Here is a 21801-nt window from a genome sequence, read left to right on the forward strand (position 1 = left end):
AAATTATATAATATAAGAAAATCATAAAATTATTCACTACACCATATCCTGGTTTTTGCAACGCCGGGTTTTTTATGTTCAACGAATATGCACGTTGCAAACTAAGCAACTGAAATATACGTTGCAAAATAAAATATCTGTTGCATCAATTATAAATTAACTCATAATAAGTGAGAGTAATTTTTGTGCCGTTGATATTGGTTGTGATCCTACGGTTGTTATAAATTGTATTATTTTCAAGAGTTTTTATTTATTTATCTGTTTTTTTTCCCTCTTTTATCTAGATCGAACACACTCCCTTCTTCGGACAGACTCTATTCTTCCTCTGAACTCTTTTTTTTCCTCTCTTTCTCTCAAATCTCTCAGACAAATTCCATTTTCTCATTAACTCTCTCAGACAATTTCAGATCGAGATTTCAGATGAAAAGAAATAGCATCTATTAAAGATTCTAAGTAGCTGATAAAACCCTATTTTCAACCAGAGAAGAAACCCATATTTCGGCTTTAAAACTGTTGGTGCAAAAATATTCACTCCAACAATCTTCGAGATGCGGGAAGGTTGATCCAATCGATGTCGTTGACGAAGAATCTCCAAAGAATTGATCATAGTGGTGGGGGTACCTGCAAAAACACTCCGATGCTAAAGTCAGCGGATGTTCTATGCAAGTATATTGTGGTGAAAAGAATAGTATATCCTTTTTGAGTTGAGACTTAGCCTCTATATATAGGCAGAAGGAGATTTAGCATTAGGGTTTCAATAGTTATCCAAATAACCTCCCTCATCTGTATTCATCCCGAAAAATAACCGGGTTCATGATAAACCCTAATATTTATCATAATCCTCATTTATCCTAATAATTATTATCTTGAATAATAATTATTACTACTTAAGATAACTATCCTCTTTCCATCAGGATTTATCTTAAATAATATTTAATAATTATCCCGTGAAGATCTTAACCTCTTTTATTAAGATCTTCTTACCCATGGACCTTTGGACTTCAATAACAAGCCAGGCGGGTTTCAACCATAAACCGATTTGGGCTTCCATATTAAGCCAGGTGGGTCTCCATAATAGGCCATCAGGTTTCCAAAATAAACCAAATCCAAGCTTCCACAATAAGCCATGTGAGTTTCCAAAACAAACCCACCGATTTCCTTGATAAACCGACCGGTTTCTATAATAAATCGGAATTTAGCTTCCATTATAAGCTTCGTGTGATACGCACGTACGCCATTTTGGATAGGGTACAAACATCGCCCCCTCTTAACTCTCGACTCGTTCCAAGAGTTCAGAATATTTAAAACCACATGCTACAGCGGTATGCAAACAAATTGCACGAGTGAACCATGGACCATTGTAGTGCATATCTGGAATTCCCTAGGCATACAGCTTGCCACACCCGTCCTTGATCGGCTTGACATGGAATTCTAACAGTCACTTTGTTTTAGAAGCCCAAGTAACTGAATTTCCAAATCCAAACTATGAAGCCCATCCACTAGGAATGTACACGTTGTTTATGGCCAGAATATGTGCCTCTATCATCTCTTCGTGGCCAGATCAAGGTAATGTTTCCACTTCCTTTCAATGGTCATATGAGTTGTTGCCAGCACGTTTGCTTTGTGTCAAGCTTGAGATGAATCCAACACTTCTCAACTGCCGAGTACACTATCACGATAATGTTTCATCGTACTCAGTCTTATATTGCCCTCATTGTTGATAGGAGTTTAAATCACCACGGCACCATAAATTTGGCCACCTTTGAACTACATGAATATTTGGTATCAAAGAATCTCACGCCTGTGTAACTTCATGCCGGGAACTACGAGTTTGACTATACATGAAACTCCGTTTTCAGCATTTCTACGAATGGTCCAGCCTGGTTTCTTCTTGCCGTGTACTCCTAACTGGCATAAATCCAATTCTTGCTAGAATTAAGAGTTTGACTTCCTTTGAAACTTTAAACTTATCAAACTCCTAGAGTCGGTTGCTCACATATCTCTACCTTCGTTCAATATAAATAAGGATGTGGAAGCAAGGTAACCACACGTCTGCACTCGTCTTTAAATCACATCTGTAGCTATCTTTCTTCCCCTGCTAGCTCCCTTGGGTAAGTGCGGCCATGTTTTTTCCTTCCCTTTCTTCTTTTTTGTTGTTCTGGCACATTAGCTTTCGAACTTGCAAAGCCAACTTCATTCTCTTGCTTTATTCTGCACTGCATGGTACATCGATACACCAGCTAACCACTTATTTGATTGCTTCTTCTGAATTTAATGTCTTCCGTGTCGAAGATTATTTATTGATCACCTCTTGATTCTTTCGTCACTACTGCAGTACTAGCAGCCTTCTAAAGAACCAGCGTCTGGTCCACTGAATACCCGTAGCATGACTTCTCCCAAACGATCTACTAACCGCCAAGGGAATTCGACAGACGTCCGGCCAATCCATCAGAAAACTAGAGCTCAAGGAGATGGTCACAAACGATGCGCCACCAAACGCCCGTCAGCTGTCAGGGATTGACCTCTCAACTTCCACGGAGCCACCAAGGCGGACAAAGCTTCTATTCCTAATGCAGATGCTGGTACTGCTGAGGTGGGAAGCAAAATACCTTTCTTAGTGGCAATAAGTGACGATGAGCTTGGAAGTATCAATCGAGCCAACGATCCTTGTTCGTCGCCTGAGTACAACCCTGCTACACCTCCCTCAAAAACACCAAAACAACCTCGTCTGCCATTCAAAGATGCTCCTTTTCACCCAGGCTTGTACAGGTCAACAGGCTCTGCGGTGACTATTAGCGATTCTGCCATTCAGAACCCAACTGTAGCTCGCGGCATTATGCTCTCCGGTATGCTGCCGGTAGATCGTCATTGTTACGACCAGATGACTGGTATAGATCAAGCTCTTGACCGTGCAACTCAATTTCACTTCGCCGTAAGTGTTTTACTAATTTATACGTCTTGCTTCCTTGTTGAATTCCGAATTCTTCTGCAATGTTTAACCTATCTCCTTGCAGGGTCTTTCACTTGTTCGAAAGGTTGGTGAGATCCATTACGAGGCCTTAGTCAGGAGACAAAAAGCTCATGAACTTGCCTTGCACCGTCTCGAGCGCGAGAATGACAGATTGAAGCGCCAGATCGAAAGCCTCCACGCAGAGGGTCGTGATGCTGACAATGCTTTGAAGCTGATGCGTAAGCAACGCGATCGTGCCAACTTTAAGGTTAAAGGCCTTGGAGGTTATGCTGCTGCTCCTTCTGATGTCGAAAAAGCCGTTGACGGTGTTGACGATAAGCTCTACTACCCGGAAGAGGAATGAAGAGTAATTGCCTGCATTCTTTTTTTTTTTTTTTAGAAATTTCCTGCCATTCTTCTTAGGCTAGAATAGGACTCTAGACATCCAGTTTGATGCTTCAATTTTGGGCTCCTTATTAGCTTTGCTTATTTCCCTTCCCGTAGATGCGCACCGATGAACATTTTACTACTTCGTAAGACCTAGCGACCAGTTATCACTCTTAATTTATTTTTCTTTCTTTAACGGAATGTCTGCTTATTTTCTCTAACTTCTCACTTTGACTGGAGAATTCCATGTTGACACTTATCCAATATTCGTCATTTGATACCTTGATATTTAGCTTGTCGACCAGCAATCTTTTCTGAAAAGACATCTTGTTCGGATGTAGGCGCCTCGACAATCTTGCTTATATCTCATGCTTGCAAATCTTACTCTGGCGCAGTAATCATTATTCGCCCCAACTCTTGGAAAGTACACTTTAGTTGTAGGAAAAAAGTTTATTGAAGAAATGCAATCTACATTAATACGAAATTAAATCTACATTAATGAAAATATTTTTTGAGTTTGAAAGAATTCCATGGCTTGGGCTCTTCCCTCCCATTCATATTCCTTAACCAATAGGCATCACCACTAGCGGGTCTATCAATTAGGAAGGGTCCTTCCCAATTATCTCCTAGCTTTCCACCGCCTCCTTCTAACGACTTAGGTCTTGCCCTTCTCAAGACTTGCTCTCCAGGAAGAAAAGTCTGTTCTCGTACCTTTTTGTTGTACTGCTGCTTCATGGATTGCTGGTATGTTGCCAACCTTCTCGAAGCTTCATCCCTGACCTCTTCGATCAGCTCCTTGTCTTTTGAAAGAATTTCTGAGTTTTGACCCGACCGTTCCGCTAGTGTCTTGGTGGTTGGAACCAATAGTTCCACAGGCAGTACTGCTTCCGTACCGTATGCCAGTGTAAACGGTGAAAATCATGTCGATCGTCTTGGTGTGGTTCTGTATGCCCACAAAACCCCAGGAAAGAATTCCGTCCATCTTCCCTTGGCTTTGTCCAAGGTTTTCTTTAGGTTATCCAAGAAAACCCTATTAGTCGCCACGGCCTGTCCATTGCTTTGTGCATAGTATGGGGTAGAGAAATTGTGTTTAATATGCAGCCCTTCACACAATGATTTTATCGACTTACAATCAAACTGCTTCCCGTTATCGGAAACGATCATTGCTGGCACGCCGAACCTACAAATGATGTTCTCCCATAAGAATTTACGGACATGAACCGCTTCCGTTCTTACCAGTGCCGCAGCTTCTACCCACTTCGTGAAATAATCAGTTGCGACCAACAAATACTTGACGCCCCCAGGTGCCGTGGGGAATGGACCTACAATATCCAAACCCCATTTGTTGAATGGCCATGGGCTCATGACTGGATGCAGTTCATTTGCTGTTCTCATTATTAGAGGTCCATGCAGCTGACATGCCACACACCTTTTGGTATATTCCTTCGCGTCATTTTGTATGTAAGTCCAAAAATATCCTTGAGACAGCAACCGATGCGCCAGACTTCTTCCTCCAGAATGATTTCCGCAGCACCCTTCATGTGCTTCTGCTAGCAATTGTTTCCCTACCTCTCGCGTTACACATCGCAGGTATGGTTCCATTGACATCGGTTTCTTGTATAGCTCTCCCTCAATAAGAGCATATCTCCCAGCAGTTCTTGTTATCTTCCCGGCTTGATTCTTATCCTGTGGAAGCTCTCGCGTTTGCAAGAAACGAATGTATGGTTGACGTCAATCTTCAGGTTGGATGTTATCTACTTCATCGGTATCCATAGAATCTTCAGGGATTTCGAGTGAGGAAGAATTATTCTCACCGGCGTAAACTTTGCGTGCAGCGTCGATGGTGCTGTGAATACTGGGAAGTTCTTGGAATTCGACTACAATATATCGTTTCGTGTATGATGCAACGGCTGCCGACACGTAAGCAAGAGCGTCTGCATGCCTATTTTCTAGCCTTGGCTTTTGCTCGATTTCGAACAACTCAAATTCCTTTGCTAATTCATGTATGTATTCCAAGTAAGATGCTAACCTTTCATTTCTGGCTTTATATGTGCCACTGTAATGGTTTGCTACCAGTCTTGAATCCGTTATCAGCTTAACCTTCCGCGCCCCCAAGTGAATAACAGTTTTTAAGCCTGAAATTACAGCCTCGTATTCAGCTTGGTTGTTTGAGGCTGTAAATCCCAATCGGACAACCTTCTCAATCCGTAATCCTTCTGGTGAAATCAGCACACACCCAATACCTGCCCCGTCGGTATTTGCAGATCCGTCTGTGTAGATATTCCACATTCCACTATCACCTTAGGGTGTCATCATCGAGTCCTTATTACCCATTTGCACCCCAGTTGCTTTTGAAGACTTCTTGCAAACGTTTATGCGTTCCCATGGTAGCGGGATAGGCAGTATACTTTCCGTATCATGCAAGATTTCTTCCTCGAGTGTGGATTCTGAAACTGGAATGTCATCTACTGGGAAGTCCGCCATCAGCGATGCTATTGCATGCCCTTTCTCGGCTGTTCTTGGCTCATAATCAATGGTGTAAGCACCGAGATAAGTAGCCCATGTGGCCAGCCTGCTGGAGTCATCAGTTCTCCCTAATACTTTCTTTAACGGGTACTCAGTATAAACCACAAGTCGTCGTCCTTCGAAGTATGGCTTTAAACGCCTTGCTGCATGCATAAGAGCTAATGCCATTTTCTCTATTTTTGAGTACTTAGTCTCAGCATCTGTTAGTGATTTGCTAACAAAATAGACTGACCTCTCCTCCGGCTCTCGAACAAACAATACTGCACTAACAGCATAATCACTTGCAGCCAAATAGATGTAGACCGTCTGGCCAGTCTTTGGACTTGTGAGGACTGGCGGTGAGATTAAATACTGTTTTATTTCGTTAAATGCATGCTCACACTCCTCATTCCAACCAAATTTTTCGGCTTTCTTTAAGGCTAAGAAAAAGGACTTACATTTGTCTGAAAGCCGAGAAATGAATCTATTCAACGCAGCTAATCTCCCTGTAAGCCTTTGTATTTCCTTTTTGTTTCTTGGAGATGGCATCTCCAAAATTGCTCTAATTTGTTCTGGATTGGCTTCAATTCCTCTTTGTGTCATCATATACCCAAGGAACTTCCCATATGTGAGTCCAAAAGAGCACTTCGATGGGTTTAACTTCATCCCATATTGCCGGAGCCGATCAAAAGTTATTATCAAGTCCATAAGGTGAGATTCCTTCTTTTTGGACTTGAACACCATATCGTCGATGTAAACTTCCATGGTTTTTCCGATCATATCCTTGAACATTTCATCCACGAGACGCTGATAAGTTGCTCCCGCGATCTTCAAACCAAATGGCATAACGAGGTAAAAATATATCCCTTTGTCTGTTATGAACGTCGTATGTTATTGATCTTCCCCATACAATGAAATTTGATTATAACCAGACTATCCGTCCATGAATGCCAATCTTTCAAATCCTGAGGTAGCGTCTACTAACTCAACGATCCTGGTTATGGGGTAAGGATCGCTTGGGCATGCTTTATTCAAATTTGTAAAATCAATACATAACCGAATTTTTCCATTTTTCTTCGGACCTGCTACAATATTTGCTAACCATTCTGGATACTTGACATGTCTTATTATTCTTGCTTCTAACATCCTGTCAATCTCCTCAGCATCCTTTGCCTTCCATTCCGGAGCCATTTTTCGTGGCTTCTGCCTCACTGGTTTAAATCCTTCACTGATATTCAGCCGATGGCACGCGATGTCGGGGTCAATACCTGGCATGTCCCTGAGACTCTAAGCGAAGACATCTTTATTATTTTTCAGTAGGGTGATCAAGCTTTCACTTTCGCCTAACGGCAATTCTGCTCCGATAAACGTTGTCTGCTCCTTCTGATCCCCAATTTGCACTTCCACCAACTCCTCAATAGTTGGTGGTCCTTCCTTTCCTCTTCCTTGATAAGAGGTCGGGAAGCACTGTGATTGCTACAATTTCTTTTCCACCTGGAGTATTTCTGAACCCTTTAGTTCTTACTTTCTATACTCCTCCATTGTGCTTTCGTGACATTTATGAGATGCCACCTGGTCGCTTCTAACCTTCATCACCCCTGCTGGAGTAATGAACTTCAAGCACTGGTGGACAGTGGAAGTTACCGCCTCCATTGCATGGATCCAATCACGCCCTAAGATAGCGTTGTAGGGTGCACGACAATCTAGCAACGAGAAATATTGCATAACCGTCCTTCCTCCCACCATCGTAGGCAGATTAATCCTTCCTATTGCTGTCATTGTTTCCCCACTGAATCCAATGATAGGGTTATCATCTGCTTCAACTTGCCTCTCGCTCAAATTCATCGAAGAGTATGCTCCCGAGAATATGACGCTAATTGAACTTCCAGTATCAACCAGAACTCGACGTACCTTATACATCCCAATGAGAGCTAGAATCACGATTGCATCATTATGTGGTTGATATACTCCAGCAAGATCATCGTTCGAAAAAGAAATCTCAGTCTTCCCCTCTTCCAAGGTCTCCGTACCAATCGGACTGGCATAATCGACCTTGTTCGATACTCGCCAATCGTTAATATGACGTAACTTCAACCGTGTAGCATTCTCCTGAGCCTTTCTCGAAGTTGTGTTAACTCTTGCGTGGCTCACTCTAATCTCTCGTAAATATATAGTGTTGGCCAGTGTGTTGACTTGTGCCGGACTATTCTTCACGTATTGCTGCAGCTTTCCTTTTTCAATCATTTTCTGGACTTCCGCTGCGAGAGCACGACAAGTATCTGTATTGTGCCCATGATCTTTGTGATGAGCACAATATTTATTCTTATCTCTCTTATCCCTTGTTTCCGCTGGTAGGGGCTCCGGAATGGGCAGCGAGTCTTTAATCTTCTTAAAAAATTCCCCAAGTCCAATATTCAGCTTGGAAAACTTTACTCTTTGCTTTTCTTGTGGCTTACGTGAATCTTCATCGTTTCTCACCTTCCTTGCTGGACCTTCATGGCTCTTTTTTTTGGTATTACCTTCAAATTGTTGTTTCGGTTTCGCCGATCCCTCGACCATTGTCCTTCTTGTTGTTCGCGACAACTTTGCTTTCTTTTCTTTCTCTGCCTTAGCATATCTATCAGACCTGTCATACAGCTCTCTGAGGCTTCCAACTGGTTGGACTGTTAATTAATTGCAAATTCCGAATTCATCATACTCCATTGCATTTTTGTATGCTTCTATCACGAAACTCTCATCAACTTTTCCAACTTCTCTTACTTCCTGACGGAACCTTATATTAAAATCACCTAGACTTTCGCCAGGTTCCCTATGCAAGAGGAATAAATGACTGTTTCCCTTCTTTCTCCCGAGATTAATCTTGTACTTCTCGAAAAAGGCATTCGAAAATATTCCAAAATCCTTGATTGAATTAGACTCTAAATGTGAGAACCAAGTTAGAGCCTTACCCGTCAAAGTCATTGGAAAAGCTCTGCAAAGTAGTTCGTCACTGTATCCCCACAAACTCATCTAGGCTTTAAAACGCTGGACGTGCTCCACCGGATTCCCATTCTTGCCGTCAAAAAAGTCTTTGAACTGAGGCTGGATGAAGTTTGAGGGTGGGCGGAATCGCCTTATCTTCCCAACAAATGGAGAATCCATTGACTTCTTCATGGATAAGATTTGTTGCTCTTCATCTCTAGATTGATTTTGCGTTGACAACTCATCAATCATGGCGCTAAGCTTCTTTCTGTTAAGCACTTCGTCCTTCTCCGAGTCATCCTCCGTTTCCTTGCGAATTCGTTCATTCCTAACAAGGTATGTTCTCCTTTTGGAATGATCTCTTTCACGCCTTGATCTCTTTGAGTACCCATCATTGGTTCGATCAATTCTCAGTCCCTGCCTCCTACGACTGGTCCCTTCCTGACTACCTCTTTCAACTCCATAATAATAATAATCATTTGGAGTATAACGTTCATAAAGGTCATTTCCTCTTCGACTACGACTTTGTAAACGGTCCCTTTCATCCTCAACTCTTCTTCCGTCATACCTACTTCGCCAACGATCATCAATAACTTCGTTTCTTCTTCGTGGACTATCTGGACCTTGGTGACGATTTGTCCTTTCACTTCCAGAACGTGAGTTTGCTGGTGCTTCAAGCTCCCTTCTTTTCTCCAAAGCAACTTTGAGTCGTTTGTTCTCTCTTTCCAGTTCCTGCAGCCGCTCACGAACTGTTAAATCGATAGGCATCACCTGCGGGTTATTTCCATGTACGACTTGTGGGTTATGCTGAGAAGCAGGAGGAACATTAACTTGCATGGTTTGAGGGTTGTTATCTTGAGTCACCGGTCGGAGACTGGTTTGTACCGTAGGTGAAACGTTGGTCTGCACGGCTAGTGTGGCGTTAGCCTGACTAACAGGTGGATTGTTAGCTCGAGAACGCACACCTATGCTAGCAATATCCCCTTCTCGAAGGACCTGGTTGCTCGGATGTTGGCCTGAAGATTCTCCTTGACGATGGTCTCTTCTGCTGGTGGTAGGAGGTGGAGATCTGTTTACCAACACGTAGTTCACCCTAGGAACACACCCATCTGAACGTGAACGAGAAGCTGATGTTGTTGATGACACCGACGCCGATCTCCCATCCCTCTCGTCGAAGCTTTGGACAACAACTGTTGTAGTGTTTTTCGTGCGGTAAATAAGAATTCGATGCTCGAACTTGAAAAGATTTTTAAAACAAAAATATATACAAAATTGTCACAGGATCAAGAGATACTAGGACTCAGGATTTCACCAATTCTTATACTCATGCGATTCATGTATTTATTCTAAACAATTATAGCTTCTAAACATCGACTCTTTATTTGCCAAAATAGATTTTAAAAATATTAAGTGTAAATCTTAAGCATGGCCTATCAAAAGGATTAGTCCCAAGCATAAACCATCAAATGAAATCACAAATAATTAAGAAAAATCATAATTCAATTCATAATAATGCAAATAGTCATAAAAGAATTAAATAAAAAATTATGCATGCATAAAAAAATGGTTTCCTCCATCATCCCAGTATTGGGGTTTAGCTATTCATATCAATCACACACTCAACATATTAATTCAAAGCTCAAAGTGTGATTAAAAGAGTCAAAAGTTATAAAATAGTAGTTCTGAGACTCACAAAACACGTCCAGAAAAGAACGACAACAGAAAACTGCAGCGAACTGCGACACCTCTCTTCTGCTGTTGAGCTGCTGAAAATAAGACTGTCCTGGAGAGTCTGTTCTTCATGTTCTTGAAGCTTTTTAATGGCAGTAGCAGCAGCAGGTGAACATTGCTGCTACTCCTTCTTCTTCGCTCCTCCTGGCTCTGGATCGACCCCAATCTCTTGATAACCCTTCCTAAGACTTTAAACAGCCTTTATATACACAATAAGTCGACTAAATCTTCCCCAATATTTTCGTTTATCTCCACAGCAAGTTCCGTGTTTATTTCTCTGCCAAACTCTCTTACGCAATATTCAGCAGTCCAAACCTTCCTAAAATCTCTCCAGTTGAGCGTATAGTAATTCCAGAGGATATATATTCTTTTTCCACGCGTAGAAGTCTTCCACAAATCTCTCAAAAATATTTGAACTTGAACAGCAACATACGTGTCCTGTTTGGACTTTGATTGCTTCTCCCGGTCATTCCAGCCACTTATGGCCCTTAAAATCACCCCTGTTAGCTTCCTATAAGTCCATAGAGTAAGCCAAACATTTCCATCCCTTTAATCGCACTATAGCTCCTTCAAAAATTCCGATCAAAAACTGCCAGTTAACAAACTCACTTTCCCGCCAAAACTTCATTTGAAATGTGAAGAAGAGATGCCCCTATCCAGCTCCGGTATCCCTTTAGCAGCTGCCTGGAAATGGGTCACCCCTTAGTAATTAGGTTACCCCTTATCCAAAATCGAGGGTCCGTATAGTGAGTTTTCTGGGACATTTTCCGCACTTTTTCGGGGTTCCTCCGGGGTATTTCTGAGGTGCTTCCGGTACTCTATCAACGGAGGTCCAAACGCCGCATTTTCAGCCAATTTCGCCGCAAAACCTTATTCTTCTAAAAAAACACCTACAAATAAATAAAATAACCAAATAAGTATAGAATCGAGCACTAACACTATATACAATTGAGATATATTAGACACATAAATGCGTCTATCAACAACGCTTCTCAAAGTTCGAGTATTTGCTTGTTGATTCGATTGATTCCCAGCGGGTAGATCTACATCCATCTCATGTCGATCTGCTCCTGATGCCTCCATTCGTTTCTCTTTTCTTTCAAACTTTTCTTTTACAACTTTGGCAGAACCTTCTGCGACGTTTTTGGACCTTCCCGCAACCTTCTGAAAAAGTACTGGATCTTTCAGCAACTTTTTTGAAAGTGTTCAGTAATCCCTGCAACTTTTTGGTACGTCGATGGAAAAACAACAACTTTTTGGTACGTCGCTGGAAAAACAGCAACTTTGGTACGTTGTTGGAACCTCCTGTAACTTTCTGAAAGTGTTCAGAATCTCCTACAACTTTCTGTTACGTCGCTGGGACTTCCTGCAACTTCTATAAAGGTTGTGAAACCTTCTGTAACTCCTTGTTCACAATGATTTTGAAACCCTAGTTTCAAAAATCACTTGAGAACGACTTCTACCAATCGGGGAGCACGATCTTTTCTTCATAGTCCCCTTGGTCGGCGCCAAAATGTGTTGGTGCAAAAATATTCACTCCAACAATCTTCGAGATGCGGGAAGGTTGATCCAATCGCTGCCGTTGACGAAGAATCTCCAAAGAATTGATCAGAGTGATGGGGTACCTGCAAAAACACTTCGATGCTAAGGTCAGCGGATGTTCTATGCAAGTATATTGTGGTGAAAAGAATAGTATATCCTTTTTGAGTTGAGACTTAGCCTCTATATATAGGCAGAAGGAGATTTAGCTTTAGGGTTTTAATAGTTATCCAAATAACCTCCCTCATCTGTATTCATCCCAAAAAATAACCAGTTCATGATAAACCCTTATTTATCATAATCCTCATTTATCCTAATAATTATTATCTTGAATAATAATTATTACTACTTAAGATAACTATCCTCTTTCCATCAGGATTTATCTTAAATAATATTTAATGATTATCCCATGAAAATCTTAACCGCTTTTATTAAGATCTTCTTACCTATGGACCTGTGGGCTTCAGTAGTAAGCCAGGCGGGTTTCAACCATAAACCGATTTGGGCTTCCATATTAAGCCAGGTGAGTCTCCATAATAGGCCATCAAGTTTCCATAATAAACCAAATCCAAACTTCCACAATAAGCCATGTAGGTTTCCAAAACAAACCCACCGGTTTCCTTGACAAACCGGCCGGTTTCTATAATAAACCGGAATTTAGCTTCCATTATAAGCTTCGTGTGATAGGCACGTACGCCATTTTGGATAGGGTACGAACAAAAACCTCAAATCAAAACCCATTTATTTTCAAGATATGTATCCTAATCAAAACCCCATAGTTGATAGAAAGTTCGATCTATCAACTATTAACCCTAATTTTCAGAAGAAGGTATAAACCCAAATTTATGTTTGTTTTTTTTTGGATGATTGAAACGTTGTTTGATGATTTCCAGATGTTATTCATCTATTTATTCTCTTGTTTTTTCATTATTTCGATTTGGTTATCTTCTCATTAGGCTTTAATTAATTTTTTGTTATTTCCTTCACTAGTGTGCTTTGTGTTCAGTGGTTTCACTTGAAATATGATTCGTCACAGGCTTATTGTTGTTGTTTTGATTTGATTTCAGTTTCAATATGTTTTGTTTAAGCACATGGTTCACTGGTAAGTATAGATTGCAAGATGTGTCTGTTTATAAGCTGTGTTAGAAAACGTGTATTAGTGACTGGCTGTGTATCTTTGAAAAGTTAAATCCTTGGTTCAACAAGCAAGGAACCAAGCAGCAGAGTTTCAGTTCAAAATGTTGAAGGATCTTTCAAGTTTCATATAACTTGCTTGGTTGACCTTTGTGTCTTTGCAATTAATCAATGCCAACTGACTTCCTTTTTAGATCGTATGCTGTCTGAAATGTATATAAAATTTGTTTAAAAGGCAGACTCTAGCAACTTACACAGTTTAAGTTTCCTACCTGAGAATTCAAGCTATTGTTGGTGATGTTTTATTGAGTCCGTAACAATGAGTATTCGCTATTAATATTTCAGGGGTTTCAAATTGTCTACAAGAGCTTTATCGGACCACATTGAGGGACCTTGAAGAGGAAAAGAATGAGGTAGATAAATATCTTCTGCTACATATTAATGAAATGATGCAGATATTCTCTGAATGAGGTAGATAATACTACTTACATTATTCTCCTTTTCTACAGAGATTGTGGTTCAAGACAGAATTTTAAGCTTTGCAAGATTTGGTTCGACTCGGGTGAACATGAACCAATGAATAAGGTAATTGCTTACTCTATACCTCTAAGTTTCTGTGGATGTATTGCAGATGGAAACAGGTATTGCTAGCTCTACGGAACTGTCCTATGTTAATTAAGCATGCTTGATTATAAATAATAATCCGATTGAACCAACTTTGACCTAGATGTAGGTGTTTAGCAAACCAGGCAGCATTTGCCTGCACGTGGATGGCAATGGACATTACATTCTCAATTCAGCACCAAAAGATGCTGTAGTTGTTGGTACTGGAGGCAGCTTTTTAGGTCCCCTCTTTGTACACTTTGCACTTCAGACAATTTTGTTTGTTTTGTTCAGTTATATATTGAGTTTTGTTATACGTGGTTGTGCAACACGTTGATGATCGATTCGCTTGTCCTAATATCTTATTTTTGTAGATTTGGAGGCTGTGGCCTGTGCAAAAGGACGCCAGTTCGTTTGTAAGGGATCCCTAGTGTTTGTTTGTGGTTAACATGTGGAGATTTAAACTATTTGGAAGAAATTGATGGAGATTTTTCATTCTTAGAGGTTTGTCGCAGTGGGTGGAGATGTCGTTGCTGGTAGAGATTGGCTGCAAGTGTTGGCGGTTAGTGATTTTTTCTTTTTTGCTATTAGTAATTATTTGGTCATGAAACTGGTGGTTTTGTAGCTGTTTGTGTTGGTGGTGGTAACTTCCGTAATGGTGGCTGAACCTGTTTTTTTGTGGTGCAGCCATTGCTAATGCAATCATCAACTTATGGTTCTTCTCTACAGGATCTCTATTATATAAAAGGGGATTTTTGATATTTAATGGAGATATTCTAGTGGTGTTGCCTTCACTGTATTAATTTTACTTGTAGATTATCTGAGCAAAATGATTACTTGGACTGATTTTGCAGAGAGGAAACACTAGCCTGGTTGTATGAAATGGATGTAGGGGATGAAAATGGCGCTATGATTCGTAAAATCTTAATGTACTTTACATTCTAAAGTTTAGTACTAGCAACTGTCTTTCCATTTGCTTTAGAAATCAAGATGTTGAATGCTTGCTTGTATATAGCATGTTGTCAAGAGGATAAACCTCGCACGACAAACAACATGCATCTTAGCTTAAATTCAACATGATTTATCTTTATTTTGGTTGAGCTATCGCTGAACCTGTGAGTCTACAATTTGAAAAATTACTTTGTTTCCAATGCAGCAACAAAGAAGGGAATTCGGCGTGCGGAAGAGTACACCGTGAAGAAGATGAAGATAGAGTTGGGTCAATCAATGGAAATGGGAACCATACACGGAGAAATTTTGGTGAGTTGGCTGGTATCTCGGTTTTCTCTCTACACTGCAGTGCTGAGATATCTGTAATAATGTTAAACTCATACATGTCTGTAGGCGTTTCTGTTCCCACCTTGGCAAGCCAAGATGTTTAATGATCTGATGCATGGACCATAGATTGTTTATTGCTTCTGGCATCTCCTTTCCCCAACTAGAATCTGTTTGTCTCTCCTAATTTAAACTATAGCTTCTAGGTTGAGATCCAGTTTTTTGTTCTTATGTGAAGAGTGAATGATTTCCTGAACTGTGATCCGTAAATGTAATATCGGGTTTTTACTCTTGAGTGCTGTCATTGGTTACAAGGTTTGGCTAATGCTAAGTAGCTGCTTCTTTTTTTTCAGGTTATGCAAGGGGATTACAAGCTGAGGTTATATTCATTCAACTCTGTTTCAGCGCACTTCGTGAGAGAGAGGTGATGCTTTTTAAATTTTTTTCACATACAACATATCAATTGATAACATATTTTTGTTCACTGATATGTTATCACCTTCTATATTTTTTAATTCGCTTGAGCTTGTTTTTCTGAGGAGAAATTTACTTAACATTGGGTTTGTTGAATGTGCTGCACTGTAATTTATGGTACACATGCATTTTATGGTGTTCCGGGTGTGATATTCATTTCTTAAAACAGTCCAACATATAAGTGCCCCCCTAACTACCGACACAACAACTAAACATGGATTTAAAATGCAATTAGGTAATTTCCTTACAAGTTATTCATAGTACCTTTCAAATTTAATCTAGTACGAATTGATGAAAGTATGCCATAACCTATGGACCATTAGATGCCAATCGTTGTCTAAATTGCAATTAGAGTTATCCTACTTACAGTTCTGTTATACTATCATTTAAATAGCTGATAAATTTCAATTGTTTCTCCCTGGACTTCTTTTTTTCTTTTGCACTAATGGATCTCGATTTTAATGTTTCCGGAATAAAGCCTGTCATGAGACTTATGCCTTAAAAAATCGATATTGCTGCATGTTAAGGGACACTAATTACACTTGGGATACCATGTTGATTTTGTCATAAAGTGGGACTTATCTAGATGAGTAACTTGTTCTACGGCCAGAGTACTCTGGACCGTGATGTAAAGATTTAACAGCATGCCAGTTAGCTGATCACATCTTCTGAGCCTCATTTGACATGAAAAATTGACATGCTGTTAATGTTATGATATATCAAACCTTAGGTTGAATTTGTTGGTTCTTATTCTTACACAGTTTTTTGCCGAAGGCTAATTTCTTTGATTTCATTTGCAATACAGCTATGGCGATGGTTCATCTTCTGCAGACGTGTCAAGAACTCGTGATTAACATTGTATCAAACTGGCAATATATCGGAGTACTTGCCAAGGTGACTTGAGTAAGGTCAATAAGTTATGCTCATATGCTTGTTAAACTTTTCAATGCAACTAACATGAATAAAAATTTATGCACCAACTGGATGTTATGTTAGAAAGAAATTGTTATATTAGATGTTGGTTTACACTATAAGTTCATAATTCTGTAAAATATTGCAAGGATGGCTGATTGTATTATTGGAATTTTGAAAATTCAATACCAACGTAGGTAGTGGTTTTTCTTTTTCCGATTTCCTATAACAAATTTTGCAACGTATACAACTATTGCTTAAGTTAATTCATGCGTTGCAGTAAATCTAATTAAAGCAACGGATGAAGCAACATAGGAAAAGTTGCTTTAATTAATTGAAGCAACTTTTATATTATAAAAGTTGCCTAAAATTTGTGACACCGTGTGGGAAACGCACATAAGCGTTGCTAAATTGTTAATAACGCAAATGCACGTTGCAAATTCGGGTTTTTTGGTGTAGTGATTACCTACAAAAATACAAAATATTAGATTTACGATTAAAATAGTAAATTAAAATTCTAAAAGAAGATTTTATTTAAAAAAGAAAAGGAAAGTTTTTACAGAAAACTAGATGGGAGCCTAACAATTAGCTAAACCTATTCTAATGAAAAGAAAATTATGAACATTAATATTTACATCATGCCTAGTTATGTAGTTCTTTAATCTTTTCAAAAATTCAATAGTCTCAAAACCAAGTTCACCCAAGGTAGTAAAGGCTAAGGTACCAAAACTATAACCATTGGTTCTACATACATCAAAATATTTAACTCTCTTACGCTCAACGGCTTTAGCCAAGGCGAGACCCGGTGTAAAAACTTGCACATCATCCCGAAAAAAGGCGAAACACCGATCACATCAAAACAAAACAGAACAGTGAGAGCTTGGAACATAGCATATATGGACAAAACACCCGGTCTAAAATCTATTGCATGTGCACAAAACAGAATCCAAGCAAAGCATATATGGACAAAACAAAATAGTGAGAGCTTGGAGCATATTACTGCCAAAATATGAGATCGTGTTCTTTGATTATTATCACGGAAATTTTTATTATATACTCCCTCCGTTCCTTTTTAATAAGATGGCTTCTATAAATAAATATTTAAAAAAAATAGGCTGGTTTCCTAATTGGGAAAGTCAAATGTTACTTTAATTTTCTGGGACATTTTTTCTTAATTTCTTTTGATGACAAGTGACCATTGTACTTTACTTCTTTTGCTGATAAGTGTCATGGGGACCATTTCACTTCACTTCTTTTATTGACAAGTGTCATGAGGACCACTTTCAATGATTAGTTCTCTTAATTTCCTTAAATTTCTCTAAAAACAAAACCAGCCTATTAAAAAGGAACGAAGAGAACATTAAACAATCATCAAAGTACAAAATAATTATGAAAATATGACGCAATCCTGTTTTGGCCAAAGGTATTATTAATGTTACTTAGCTCGAACGGAACCAACAAAGCAAGTCTCCCATAGAACCGCATCCGGCCGCCTTCTAGTAACTCTAATTAGCCTTATTTTTCCTCTCCAATTTTTCTCCTCGACTTCTACCGGAACTTTCTTCCCCTACGCCAAAACTGGCTCTCTATTTATATTGTTTCACCGTTAACCATAACGGTATGGTTAAATGGCGTCGATCTTACGGCTCACATTAAATACCTAAATATTATTACTAACTTTATCAAAATTATTACCATTTAACAAAAATTATATATATTATTTCATTTCATTTTCTAAAATTAGTAATAGATACTCCCTCTGTCCTAAAATTTCTGTCCTCTATTCTATTTTCGTCTGTCCTAAAATACTGTCCAGTTTCTGTTTATAGTCATATTTTTTAGTCAAACTCTCAAATATATCCTTCAAATTTTTATAATTATAAAATTATTTTAAATATCACCAATCTAAATATTAAATGATATCTTCCTCAATATGAAACAAATCTACTATATCAATCCATAAAGATTTTTATTTTTATCTTCTGTTTAAACATTTCTATAAATATTATAATTACCAATGTATTTTTCTTACATACTCCATATACTCCTTTTAATTTTAGTAATAATATATCATTCAGTGGGGATAGTTTTGTAAACTCTTCCGGTCTCCTTAATATCTTGACTTAGTCAAAATGGACTAATAATTTAGGACGGAGGGAGTATCATTTAATTCCTATGATTCTAGCTGAATGGGAAAGTCTTGAAAACTAAGCTAATAAATGACGTCCGACATATTATTACTCTCGGGAGGACATTTTAGCTCAAACATTTTTATGGTATGAAAACATTTATGGATTTGGAAAATGTGTACGTACACTAACATGGTATGATGGTAGTGGATTTCCGTAAACTAATGTCCAAAAGTGGATTCCTGTAAACTAATGTCCACTGATGACTGAAATTTGGTGGTCGCTCTCCGACTATATGGGCCCAGTCTACTTCTGACCAGCTAGCTTAATACCCGTTAACCATGGTACGTACTTTGGACTAGTTTTACACAGCACACTTATACTTCCGATACGATTTCACGGCAAACTTTCATGACTTTGCAAAATTGGGTGTCTACAATTGCTCCTCTTTGGCAGAGGTTTGCGTGCAACTGAATAACAAAGATAAACACACCAATTTTGTACATTAAAACAGTTTGTTGGATTCCTCGCTCATAAATTATCCGGAATGACACTAGAAAGTTCATCCAAATTATTTGTAAGTATTTTGATTTTGCACAAGTACACATCCTCATGATAGAAATCACGACGAAGCGGTACTCGTGTCATGTATACTAGCTACTGCGAAAACATGAGGCTCTTTATTTAATTACATGGATTCTTCTAACAACATGCTATGTCATCACTTCTATTGCATTGTCTGAGTGAGGTGCTTCAATCTTTACGACTTTGCTCAAATCACTTTCATCATCACTAGTCGTTCCTTTCATAGATCTTCCAGAATGAGATGCTACAGCTACTTCCACGAATTCTTGGTTGCCATAGTCCTCACGACCCTTTATTTTCAATTTGAGCTTTCCATCAAAAGATGTTGAAAATCCTGTAATTGTTGACCTTGCAGAAAAGTTATTAGTAGCACATGTTCCTAATAAATACTAAGTAATCCTTTTTTTAATAAGAAAACAAATCCTAGAAAATAATTTTCAAAAACAAAAGGTGAAAAACAAAATACTCAATATATTCAAAGGTTTAGGGATCCTGACATGCCACGTTTCTGATAGATGCCACCAAAAATATTACTGTCCCCATACAAATTTTCAAATATGTCAATCCTCCTACATGGGCTATCAACCAATTCCAAACAAAATTGAAAAACTGTAAAAAAAATTCACGACCTTGTTGTTTCCCAAGTATGACGGTTTGATGTTTCAAATCTTCAATTTTCTTCACGCGACTCATTTTTTCCTCAATTTCTTCTAAGTGCTACTCAATTTTCCCAAGTGGTTGTTTAAACTACCATTTATTTATTTATTCATTTTTTTTTAAATTTCTCATTCATTTTTTTTTCTACCCAAATCTACCCGTTTGGACGTCCGTTGCTCATATAACTTTAGGAAATGACATACAAGACTAATGATGACGACGTACAAGTGGACGAGAAAATTTTTGATGGGGGCAAGAATTTGAAGGGGCATGGGGGACCAATCAGAAATCGACATTTATCCTTACTTATTTAACAAATTTATGTTATAATGTTGTACACCTGATTTTCCCTTCCTTCAAATAAAATCTTGTTTTACAGATGGAATGTTTGAAGCTGCCGATTTAAATGGAGAAAATCTTAATTATCTTAGCTAAAATATATATATTCAAACAAATATTCGCTCCACATACATAAGACCTTATATCTCAAAACACATAACACGAGATGGATCAGTAAGCTGAACTGGGTCTTAAGATAGTTTAGATAAAAGAATCAAAGTGCAGCACTAAATATAACACTATTCCAAGTGAAGCCAAAACGATAAAATCAACGGGATAGTAAAATTTATCGATTGGAATTAACACATTCGCAACTACCCCTCTCGGTATTTTGACGGACCTGTCCGCAAGTTGTAGAGTGACTGAGGTGGGTTTTAATTCACCTTAGCCCAACTGCTCATAAACCGAGAACGGTAGGAGGTTTACACTAGATCCCAAATCCAGAAGTGCTTGTTTGATCATGAAATTCCCTATTATACAAGAAATAGTAGGGAATCCCGTATCTTTATATTTGGGAGGAGTGTTGTGTTTAAGAATAGAACTTACTTGTTCCGTGAGAAATGCCTTTTTCTGCACATTGTGCTTCCTCTTGACCGTGCAAAGATACTTCAAGAACTTGGCGTAGTATGAAAATTGATTAATCACACTCAAGAGAGGTATGTTGATCTTCACCTGCTGAAAAACATCAAGAATATCCTTATTATCATCCAATGGTTTAGTAGATAACAAACAATGAAGAAATGGAGCATGCATTTTCTTATCAACATCAGAATTTTCATTTCCAGTATCACTGTGACAGTCAGCGCCCTTGGGTTTTGGAGACTTCTCAGGTTCGTTTACCTTCATTGGAGTCTCTATCACCTTACCACTTCTAAGAGTCGTGACAGCATTAACTTGCTCCAAGTTAGAATTTTTAACTTCAAATGTGCATTTGGGGTTAGGTTGAGTTTGGGCAGGAAATGTCTCTTTCTCCCTAACATTAAGACGTGATTCAATTCTAACTATGCTAGTTTTCATCTCATATAAAGTCTTAATAGCATTCTGATTTATCTGTGTCTGTCCCTGCATAAAAGTTTGTAAAGTATCCTCAAGATTATTCTTATGAGGTGGCACATAAGGGTTACTAGATGAAGACCCTTGGGGAACATTAACACCATTCATTTTAGGACAATTCCTCCAACTGAAATTAGGATGGTTTCGCCAATTTGGATTGTACGTTTCTGAATATGGGGAGTTAAACGGTCTTTTATAAGTATCCATGGAATTCGCTTAGTCATGTAACACTTCCTGAAATGATGGAATTGTAGGACAATCCTTAGTGTAGTGTTCCATACTTTCGCAAATACCACAAGCATGTTCAACCGGGTCAGCTACCTTAACTACATTTGGTCTCTGAATCGCATCAACTTTTCTATGCAAACTAGCAATCTTAGCATTCAAGTCATGTTCTTTATTTCAACACATACATTCCATGCATAGAACTAGATAAAGGTTTGGACTTATTTCCATCCGTTGTGCCTGAAGTGTCCCAATTTTGGGCGTTTTCTGCTAGCGAATCGAAGTAAGTCAAAGCATCATCAGGTGACTTATTCATAAATTGCCCATTACACATCATTTCAA

At 38.8% G+C, this 21801-nt stretch overlaps 3 protein-coding genes across 3 annotated transcripts; 2 read left to right on the plus strand and 1 right to left on the minus strand.

The window, feature by feature from the left end:
• Positions 1–2027: 2027 nt before the first annotated feature.
• On the plus strand, positions 2028–3314 carry LOC113294939. The gene is made up of 3 exons (XM_026543307.1): positions 2028–2040; positions 2577–2932; positions 3015–3314. Exons 1-3 carry the CDS (start codon positions 2028–2030, stop codon positions 3312–3314), a joined length of 669 nt encoding a protein of 222 aa, XP_026399092.1.
• Positions 3315–12789: 9475 nt separating this feature from the next.
• Positions 12790–16623, plus strand: LOC113292834. The gene is made up of 10 exons (XM_026541674.1): positions 12790–12902; positions 13553–13620; positions 13717–13792; positions 13941–14052; positions 14185–14226; positions 14315–14372; positions 14665–14739; positions 14967–15070; positions 15439–15509; positions 16365–16623. The coding sequence occupies exons 2-10, from the start codon at positions 13616–13618 to the stop codon at positions 16407–16409; spliced, it is 588 nt and encodes a 195-aa protein (XP_026397459.1). The 5' UTR covers positions 12790–12902; positions 13553–13615; the 3' UTR covers positions 16410–16623.
• Positions 16624–20565: 3942 nt separating this feature from the next.
• Positions 20566–21342, minus strand: LOC113294940. Its single transcript, XM_026543308.1, has one exon. It carries the CDS (start codon positions 21340–21342, stop codon positions 20566–20568), a length of 777 nt encoding a protein of 258 aa, XP_026399093.1.
• Between the last annotated feature and the right edge of the window lie 459 nt (positions 21343–21801).

The sequence above is a fragment of the Papaver somniferum genome, chromosome 7 (genome assembly GCF_003573695.1).
Source record: "Papaver somniferum cultivar HN1 chromosome 7, ASM357369v1, whole genome shotgun sequence".
Taxonomy (NCBI): domain Eukaryota; kingdom Viridiplantae; phylum Streptophyta; class Magnoliopsida; order Ranunculales; family Papaveraceae; genus Papaver; species Papaver somniferum.